Source organism: Arachis hypogaea, chromosome 9 (genome assembly GCF_003086295.3).
Source record: "Arachis hypogaea cultivar Tifrunner chromosome 9, arahy.Tifrunner.gnm2.J5K5, whole genome shotgun sequence".
In the NCBI taxonomy this organism is placed as follows: Eukaryota; Viridiplantae; Streptophyta; class Magnoliopsida; order Fabales; family Fabaceae; genus Arachis; species Arachis hypogaea.
The window spans coordinates 107,580,879-107,591,853 of NC_092044.1; the positions used below are offsets into that span (position 1 = coordinate 107,580,879).

Here is a 10,975-nt window from a genome sequence, read left to right on the forward strand (position 1 = left end):
AAGTTTGGAGCTGTTGTCGCTGTCGCCGTCGCCAAAAGAAAGTTGAGAAAGGGATACAGAGAAGCGGGGGATGGGGAGAGAAAGAAAGGGGGGCGAGAAACAGGGAAGAGGGGTAGAGAAGGGGTCGTCGCCGCCGCCGCTCCTAGTCGCTCCTCGCCGACGCCGCTCCTTGCCCTCGTCGTCACCGCCTCACCCTCGCGCCGCCGCCGTGCCCTTGCGCCTCGCCCTCCTCGTCGAGCCGTTTCTACTCCTCCTCCTCCTCGCCCTCGTCGTCGCCGCCGTGACCTCCTCGTCGTCTTCGGCTTCCGCTCTGCTGCTCCTCACCGCCTCGCGCTGCTCCTCACCACCTCGCCGCCTCGCTGCTGCTCCTCGCCGCCTCGCCTTTGCTTTTTGCTTCGATCTCTGTTTTTACTTCGTCTTCTGCTTCTTCTGCTTCTTGATTTATTGAATCTGATTTGATTTGTTGAATTATTGTTGGTTTTGTTCTTGTTGAATCTGATTTCATTTTTGAATTGTTGGTTTTGTTGGTTTCTGAATTTAGTGTTGGTGTTGGTTGGTGTTGGTGTTGGTGGTGGTGTTTGTGGTGGTGGTGGTGGTGGTGTTGGTGTTGGTGTTGGTGTTGGTGTTGGTGGAGGAGGTAATTGTGTTGGTAGTGGTGAGAGTATTTTTGTTCAAAAAAAATTAAAAGGATGATTTTAATACGAAAAAAAAACGTTAAGTATCATTTTAAATCGAAAATTAGATGAGGGACGGATTCGATTCTAGCGAAAAACTTTAAAGACCAAAACCATACTTACCCCATATTAGTCATATCGTACAAAATATGTTAAAAAATGTATGTGTAATAAAAATATAATTTGAAGAAAGAAAAACATGTGCCTCACAATAAATTTGACTCCCACCATTCGAAAAAGAATAACAAGTAAGTCATATGGTACAAAATTTATACATGTTGAAGAGAACAAATATATCACTTGTTTGATCAATTAGTGAAGGGCAAATAAACTTATCCTCGGTAAAAAAAAAAAAATAACTAGAGACAAATTTTTTGATGATGAACAATTATCTTTTACTTTTCGATCCTGAGTTATTACTTTTAGTAACGAACAAGTGACGAGATTAAGGATTTACTTATGAAAAAGAGCAATTTCGCAAGTTCGCAAGAACAATAACCAGCTTTTAAATTTGCATGAACGAAAAAGAGGAAGAAAATAGTTAAAGCATACATAACAATTTTGAGTAGAATTAATTTTGATGTATGTTAGTGTAAAAATTTTTTATATATGTATCTAAATATTAGCAAAAATAATTATCCTTTAATTTTTATTTTAATTGCATGAATAATTTTTAAAAAAAATGTAATTAGACGACTGTATAAAAATATTTTATAGTATCAGTGCATAAAAATTAAATTTTTATAATAATATCAAATAATGTAACAAGAGCACATAGTAGCTTTATAAAATGTTACCAGCAAAATCAAGGTTAGGAAACTTGTGATGAGGCACAAAGCTAGGTGATAGAAGAAGAGGTTTAAACTCAAAGGCATTTGGCACCACTGTACCAGTATATGTCCCTTTCTTATTCACTTTTATTATTTCGTTGGGTTAAGTATGATTTTATTTTCTAATATACAGATCGAAATTTTTTTCGTTTTTGACTAATTTTTGCTTACAAAATGATCGCGAAGGTTCCAATTTATTTTAATATCGTCATTTTTTACCAAAATTTTTTATTTTTATTCCAAAAATACTCCTAACTAAAAAAAGAAAAAGAAAACGTTGAATAAAGAGAAAAAGGAGAACTGGGAAGGGATTCACGCTTGGATGTGGGGGAAGTTAGTTCAGGGAAGAAGAGGGGGAAGGGAAGGTGAAGAAGGGAAAGGGAAGAGCCATCGCCACTGCTCCTCGCCGCCGCTGCTGCTCTTCTCCCCTTTGCGCTAACCCTAGAGCCACCGCGACCCTCTCCCTCCTTCTTTCATTCTCTGTCTCAGACCTCCTCAAACCAGAACTCACCGCCAGCGAAGAGCTATTACAACATTCCTGTTGTCCACCAGCGGCGAAACATCTGCGGCCTTTGCCCTTTGGTGACGAGAAATCTGAAGGAGGCAGCTGGACTGATGCGACACTGGCGGCAAGGGAGGAGGAAGAGGCAGATTATGGCGGCGGCGGCGATTGCGGAGTCTCGGCGATGGATTTGGGCTGGGTGCCGCGGACAACTTGAGCCCATGGAGAACTTGTTTTACGCTTTTGATTCGATTGAAGATGAAGACGATGCTATTTCACTTCTATTTCTTCTGTTTTTATTTCTGAATTCATTGAAGAAGAAGAAGAATATTTTTTATTTTCTATTTTCATTATCCAGGTTATCATTTTGCTTTCAATTTCTGTTTTTGGTTTGATTCTGGATTAGTTTAGTTGGATGTTGATTTTTTGTTAGTGAATTTTAAGAAATGGTTAACTGTATATATGATTCATTGTTGTTGTTATTCTGTGTCTAGTTGTTGTTGTTTCATTGTTGTTGTTTTTGCTTCTGCTTTCTTCTTTCTACCTGTTTTTATTTTTTTTCTGCTTTATTGTTGTTCTGATTCTATTATTATTGTTGTTCTTCTTTTTCTTCTTCTGGTTATTGTTGTTTTATTGTTGTTGATTCTATTTCTGTTTTTATTTGTGTTTCTGCACCTCTATTTCTAGTTAATTTTGGAGAAGAAGGGAGAAAGTTATTTTCGTCTGCAAAATGATTTTAAAATTAAGTTAAACCTTCAAAATCATTTTATAGATAAAAAAAAATCAAAAACAAAAAATTTTCAACCTCTATTTTATAAACTAAAATTATACTTAACCCTATTTCTTTCTTTCCATGTAGCTTCAGGAATAACTGAACCATAGACTTATATCATCATTGTTCCCAATACCACAACACTGCATAGTAATCCTAATAACCCCATTTTCTAATTCAACTTCTAATAATCCCAAAGCTTATATAGATGACCATATAGATACGTAGTTGACTTTGACTAACTATATATATTTGTTGCTGATTTATATTTTGAAAATATAGCAAATAAATATAATCTAATTACAAAAATATAAAGTCAAGGAGTTCAATGACGTGAGAAATAAATTTTGAAATAAATTATTTTATTTTATTTTAGTTTATTTCATGGATATAATATAATTATACAATAATATTTTTTTTTGTGATTGATCACGTGTCCACGTATATATATAAAAAGTAAATATTATGATATGCCACCATTTACTTTTTGTCACATTAAAAAATAGGTAAAAATTGCAAACAAGTGTTAAATTGAGTCACAGTTAAAGTTTGAATTATTAATGACATTCATTACAAATATTTTTTACATAGAAAATCCATCACTATATATTTGTATATAAATATACATATAATTTAATTTATTTATAATATATATTTTATATTAGTAATTAATTTTAATATATACTAACACAAATAGATATTATTTATTACTGATACCAATTACCAAGGACAGAGGAAACTCACTGTTTAGGGTAGAGAGCATTTATTTTCTTTTTGCATCTTGAATTTTGATCATTTTCAGAAAATGTTTCGAAATTTCAATTTATGTTAGCTCCCCAAGCCATTTCGTAATGTAACGTTAGTTTGACGAAATTCACCAACAAAAAGCAATTCTTTCTTCAAAGTCTCGTAAATATTTTTCGTATTTCCTCCACCAAGCCGTAACAACTAAATAAAGAAAAATAGAAACAAATCAGACAATCAGAAGGGTATTATAGATCGTGTTTTCCGACAAAGTTACTTTTATTATCTATGCATAAACAATAATGTCAGGGACAACACCCCATTTAGTTTACACTAATTCCTACTCAATATACAGCACCGCCGCCAAGCAGCTAGATTACATTGCATGCACCAATCTCCAAAGCAATCACAAATTCTATATTTTTCAGGCCAAACATTGTATACCTAACAATTTCAGTCTCCTGCGACATCACACAAATTGATGTCAAGTGTCAAACTATGTATGTATATGGTATGGAATAATCAGGCAAATGTTACATACTATTACTATAACGAGTGCTAAATTACAGCATGCTTAAAGTGTAAGCTGATCCATGTTCTTAACATTCCTTGCATTCAACCTTCCTTCATCTTGCTCATCGCATGGGTTTCCTCTGTAATTGGATATTGCCTCTTCATTGTCTGAGCAGCCTGGTCTTTCAGTAAGGAACTGTTCCCAAAACACATCATTTACCCTGTTTGGCTGAGTAACTTGGTTGTTACTTGGAGTTTCCAGTGAAGAAGCCAAATTGGTTGCATCATTAGCTTGGTTTCGGTTTGAGAAAACTCCACTGTCGGATTCTTTACTGTTGGAATGAAACCTAGGCTCTGCCAGCTTGCCAATTTCTTGAGAATCTATTTGGGATGCTTTTGCTGAGTATGGATTTCTATTGACCTTAAACGGGCACGATGCCAAAGTAAGTTGGCAGGATATGTGACTGTCACCTTCTTCACTACTTGGCTCCAACGTACACAGTTTTGGGCTCTCAGAATTTGTCGCTCTTTGTGATAAACATGAATCCATCTTGAAAGTAAAAGATGCCCCGGTATCAGCAAGCTCCAATGTTTCCGGTGCAAAAGGAACAGATGTTCTTGTCTGGGTTCCTGTTTGTTCACCTTCAGATATTTTCTTCTGTGGACTTTCCCCATCTTCATTTGAACTTTGTGTGCTACGTGACACTAAGTTCATATCTGACACAGCTGGTGACAATTCCAGTCTGAGTTTGTTCGAGAAATCTTGATGGAAAACGTTCCCAAATTCCATTCTAAAATTGTTAGGATTGTCCACAAAACTACTTTCTACAACAGGTTGCATGTCATCAACTTGAGGCAATCGTCTTTTCTTGTTATATGCTGATAAATCCATGGACTCAATTTTCCGGGAAAACTGTTCAACAAAAGTAGGATTCTGAAGAGCCTTCTCGAAAATGTTCAGCAAATGTTTCTGCCTCTTCTCCATACCATCTAATCGCTGCTGAAACTCTTCTAGATGAAGCTTCGCTGTTGATTGATGTTGTTTAAAGCTGAAAATATTAGATTCAATGGAAGATTTCTCACGGTTAAGTTTTTCAATTTCTTCCTCAAATGCTGCCCTTTCTGGATCCACAACAGAGCCGGGAGGATGACTATGACTGTGAATGGGTTTCCGGCGGTGGATATTCTTAAGAAGATGCTTTTGGTCTTTCATAAAATCATCATTAGCAAACTCCCACCGTTCAGGATGTATTTTGTGAAATCCCTGACCAATGAACACACATGAATGAATAAACCAAAACAAAATTAAACTATAAAAAACAAGTTGACCAGTTTCCCCCTTAAAAACAGAAATCAATGTGAGAGGGGAAATGGGTCAATGAGCAGAGCTTTTAAAAATCAATTCAATTGTATCTTCTCTTCCAATCTGTTTGAAACACTAAGCAGGAAGAGCTAACAAATAGCTCTTATTAGAAAAAAAATGGATACCTACTAATGGAACAAATAGATGAGTCTTTGAGGAGCATATCAAAATTCAGATTCAAATATCAAACATGCCTATCATCAAGTCATTATTAAATAACTTACCCATAACTATTTATTGAGCTTTGTTGATTCCTAAAACCCAACACATTTGCTTCACTTGTAGAAGACAACCAAGCTAGTTCTTATTTGTACCCCTGAAGAAAAGTAGAAAACCAAACATTGACAGTATTTCACCGTAGTAATCTTCCTTAGTAGCTGCTGTTTCTAGCTGGTTGCTACTTGTACTATGATTGTTTTTAGTATATAAGTCTAGCCATAAAGGGTGGTAACATCACCATACTCCTACAACACCAAGAACCCTAAATTCTAACATTCTAACAACTGCAAAGAAATAAGATGCATCCAACATGCATGCTTTGCCAATAATACAACATCAAAGTCCAGGATTAACATCTGAACACATTTGGTTTCATATCTGTGTGAAACCAAAAGCAACATTCTTCCTATTTTCCTCTCCCTAATGGGAAAACACTAGTGTACTTTATTAGTGTATGTATTAGACTTGCTGAAGACCGATCACAATCCTTGACGCGATCCAAACCCTAACCTAACCAAAATCTTTCCTTCTGAGCTCTAAAACTATTAAATTCACACTCCATACCCAAGGATCAAACAACGAGAAAGCAACACTACCATTGACCAACCGTATCTTCGAGCATCATCTGTAATTTAAACTAACGAGCATATTTTATTCTACTGTTTCAACACCATCAATGTATTAAATCTTGACCAAGTCCAAGTTGCAGATAAACTTCATTTCAGATCCAAACCTAAACTCTTCGTTGATTTCACCACAATAATGATCATTGATGTCATCATACACAATCAAATTTTCCATTCAATTTCATCGCACCATCAAAGGTAACATAAAATTGAATTATAGCCAGCAAACAGAACACAATTACAAAATAAGTATAAGCACCAACTCTATATATACTTGTGAATCGAAGGAACAACAACTCACATAGGTATTAAGCTGGCGGATGAAGCTAGAAAAGTTGTTATGCTTGAAATAGGTAGGTAGAAGAAGGCGCGCAAACTCTGGCGGGTTCCAAACAACAAAGCTGTTGTTGGTGGAGCTGTTCCAAGAAACGATGTCATCGGTGGCGGAATCGTCAACCATGTCATAAGTCTTCAACAAGAACGGCGCCGGTCCACCTCCTGCTCCTCCTCCGGTGGATTGCGGTGCTCCTCCCTCCATTCCAGATCCTTCTAGAAAATCCTCTCCTTCTCAAAGTAATTAGAGAATAATTGGAAAGAAAGAAGACCTGCAATTCCAGTTCCAAACGTAATCAAATCGGGACAGTTTAGCGAGGTTGCGAGAACCAAACCGGTCATTGAACCGGTCAAGTGACGGGTTCATTGGCTCAATGGTCTAACCGTAGTCGAACCGGTTTAGTTAAATATACAATAAAATTATTAAAAATTCAATATACAATTTCAAACATCCAAATTCAATGATTTCTAAACTAATAAAATTCAAAATTTTGTAATTTCACATAATAACTTGTCCATATTTTATCAGTAAAACTTCACAAAAAAAATTTCCAAAAGGATTAAGATCTCTCCTTGCTGGGAATAATGCATAAAAAACCAGTTGCAACGATCTCTTCTTTGATTCCCAGTGTAAAGCAAAAAATAATCCTTAAAGAACTTTACTCTACTCCCAGCTTCCCCAAACTCCTCCTCAAACTTCTTCTTCCAGAGGTCATTATTCCCAGACAGGTATCGCAGTTCACTACACAAGCAAGTCACCCTAGCCACAACAACACTAGGAAGACACTCCAAAATCATCATCTTAAGTTCTGTGGGGACATGAAACACGGTGGAGGGTCCAATCCAGCTTTGTCACAAAGATCAATCAATAATCGCAATGCAAGCCTATCCTTAACCATCTTCCACAACTCAAAAATATTACTTTGTTGATCAACAACAGTATCATCATCAAAATTATCCTTGGATTCAAAATTTTCCAGCATCAACTTCAAGGGCTTGACAAATTTACGGTTATCCATAGTATTCAAGAAAACTCAGCATCCAAAAGTCGAAAATCCAAAAACAGAAAAACTAAGCAAAAAATCCAAACTCAGAATCATAAAACCCAGCAACTCAGAATCACACAATCAGAGTTATTAACAAATTGAATCACAGAATCAACTCAAAACAAGCAAAAATAAATTGGAACAGGAATGCTTACCCGCGGCGAGGGAGGAAGTGACGGCGGCGACGGAGAAAGGAAGTGAGCTCGGACAAAGAGAGCTGAGAGAGAGCTCGAACACGAAACGAGCTCGGAGAGACAGAAAGCTTGAAGAGACGACCACCGACTGACCCACCAACGGCGACGCCACGAGCTCGGCGCGGACCTTCGTGCAACGGCAAGGAGGAGACGAACGATGAGAAGAGGGCCGAGCAGACCTTTCCACGGTCGATCACGGCACTCACGATGAGGAGAAGGGTTCGGCGACCTCCTTGACTGTTTGGGTGATGAGTTTGGGATGGTGGCTGATGAGTGGTGGCTGCTCTGAGAAGGGTATTAGGGTTTTATGTGAGCGAGTGAGACCCAGAGAGAAAGGGATGGGGTGGTCTTCTTTTTCTGATCTGTGTTTTAGAGAGAGAGAGAGAGAGAGAGAGAGAAATTGACTTCTGCACAAAATTGGCGTGCGGATGGTAGTTGTTTTGTTTTGCCAAAGAAGCTGCCAAAATTGAAAATACACACCAACTAGATTTTGGAATTTCGAGAAAACAAAAATTAATTTTTTATTCTATTATATAAAAGTTGATTTTTAACTCCGCTTATGTTACACTTGCGGTACATAGCCGGTTCCAAACTCGGATAAAGGAGGAGGGTTGTATTAGATCTTCGGCAATCAACATAAAAATATAGCTGAACCCTCATGACATAAATCAAAGACATTATTGCGCTAAAGTTAGGTCGTTGCCCGGAAGCAACGCGCCGTATGACTCGAGTACGGTGTCAAAGCAAGAGCCGCTGCATCGGTGCCCGGATATAGTGTTAAATGAGCAAGGGTTCTCGCGTTTTCGTGAATGGACGAGGGTAAATAAGCTAGTTCACAAAGTAAAAGGTAAAGGTCGAAGCGATAGAAGGTTGAGATTTGGGACACGGAACATAGGCACTCTAACAGGAAAGTCCATAGAGGTGGTAGACACCATAACAAGGAGGAAGATTAACATTATGTGCCTACAAGAAACGAAATGGGTTGGTGCAAAGGCTAGGGAGTTGGATACTTCTGGTTTCAAACTTTGGTATACAGGAAAGATGAAGAATATGAATGGGGTTGGAATAATTGTGGATAAGCAGTGGAAGAAGGACGTAGTGGATGTCAAGAGGGTGGGAGATCGGATCATCTCTATCAAACTTGTGGTGGAGGGAGGTTCTTTCCATGTGATTAGCGCCTATGCACTGTAAGTGGGTTCGGACAAACAACAGAAGATAAGGTTTTGGGAGGATCTAGAGAGTTTGGTTCAAGGCATACCTTTGTGAGATAAGATTTTCTTAGGAGGAGATTTAAATGGCCATGTTGGGAGAGAAGTAACTGGATATGGGAGTATTCATGGAGGCCATGGTTTCGGGGTGATCAATGCCGAGGGTAAAACTATTTTGGACTTTTCCTCAACCTTTGATCTTCTCATCGCAAATACATGTTTTAAAAAGAGAGACGAACATCTTATAACCTATAAGAGTGGCATGACAAGCTCTCAAATCGACTTCTTCTTGTTGAGGAGAGTCGACCGGAAATTTTTCATTAACTGTAAAATTATCTCGGGAGAGAGTTTGACAACACAACATAGGGTGTTCGTCATGGATTTTCGCGTTGAGCAAAAGTTGAGGAAAAGACATCATACGAAGAACCCAAGGACGAGGTGGTGGCGGATGAAAGGTGAGGAACAAAGAAGATTCCTAAGACGGGTAGGAGAAGAGGCAAAGTGGGATGGGAAATGGAAGCGCGGAAGAGATGTGGAGGGAGATGGCAGAAGTTATCAGAAGAACAGCAAAAGAAAGTTTTGGTGAATCTAAAGGAATAGGACCAAGAGACAAGGAGTCCTGGTGGTGGAATGCGAGTATACAAGAAAAGATAAAGATAAAAAGGGAATACTTTAAAGAGTGGTCTTTATGCCGCAATGCAGATAAGTGGGAAAAATATAAGGCGGCTAAGAAAGAGACAAAAGTGGCTGTAAGTGAAGCAAGAACAAGAGCATATGAGGGTCTCTACCAGTCTTTGGGCACGAAAGAAGGAGAAAAAGGTATATATAGAATCGCAAAGAGCCGGGAAAGAAGAACGAGAGATTTGGATCAGGTTAAGTGCATAAAGGATAAGGATGGAGAGGTATTGGCTCAAGAGGAGAAGATTAATGAAAGGTGGAAGAGCTACTTTTACGAGTTATTTAATGAGGGACAGAAGACTCTTCCGAGCCTTGGTCGATTATGCACAAGGGAAGAAGATCAAAACTTTGACTACTATCGAAGAATTCGAGACTTCGAGGTAAAAGAGGCTCTAAAGCAGATGAAAAATGGCAGGGCAGTAGGACCTGATAATATCCCGATTGAGGTTTGGAAGGGTCTTGAAGAAAAAGGCATCAACTGGTTAACCAAACTTTTTAATGAGTGGAGAAAGAGCACCTTGGTACCTATCTACAAGAATAAGGGGGATACACAAAATTGCGAAAACTATAGAGGGATTAAGCTTATGAGTCATACTATGAAGTTGTGGGAAAGGGTGATAGAACAGAGGTTGAGAAAAGAGACACAAGTAATAGAGAACCAATTTGGATTTATGCCAGGAAGATCTACCACTGAAGCGATATACCTATTAAGAAGGATGATGGAGAGGTATCGTAGTAATAAAAGGGATCTACATATGGTGTTTATTGATTTGGAAAAAGCGTATGATAGGGTACTGTTCCGATGGTTATCTGAAACAGTGGGTCGGACGAGATCTTCTGTGCTGGTCGGTGCTGTTGTGTCCGACTTGGTGATGGTGCTGATCCTTCGTCCCCGAAGGGAGGGGGTACCTACAAGGGACTCCGATGCTTAAGTTAGCAAGGGTATTAAGCAGGTATTAAGTAGAATCAGAGTATGAGTTATACCTGGGTGCTCTAGTGTATTTATAATGGTGTAGAGTGTCCTCTTTAGATGAGATAAGTTAGTTTATCTTATCTTATCTTTATCTTATCTTTGACTGGGGTCCTCTTATCTTCAAGGGAACTGCCCTTATCTCTACGGGCTTGGGCTGCCCTTGGATTTGGGACGTGTTCCTCTATTTGGGCCCTTTGTTTGGGCTTTCCTGTGACTTAGCTAAGCTCTTTGAGAAGAGGTCGGGTTGTCCTGACCTGAAGACGTCGGTCGCTTTGTCTGTAGAACATCCCGGGTCGGACA

General features: G+C 38.5%; 1 protein-coding gene across 1 annotated transcript; it reads right to left on the reverse strand.

The window, feature by feature from the left end:
- Positions 1 to 3,782: 3,782 nt before the first annotated feature.
- LOC112711556 (heat stress transcription factor A-5) lies at positions 3,783 to 8,320 on the reverse strand. Its single transcript, XM_025764236.3, has 3 exons — positions 7,778 to 8,320; positions 6,545 to 6,848; positions 3,783 to 5,299 (listed from the first exon to the last, which is right to left on the reverse strand). The coding sequence occupies exons 2-3, from the start codon at positions 6,779 to 6,781 to the stop codon at positions 4,097 to 4,099; spliced, it is 1,440 nt and encodes a 479-aa protein (XP_025620021.1). The 5' UTR covers positions 6,782 to 6,848; positions 7,778 to 8,320; the 3' UTR covers positions 3,783 to 4,096.
- Positions 8,321 to 10,975: the final 2,655 nt, after the last annotated feature.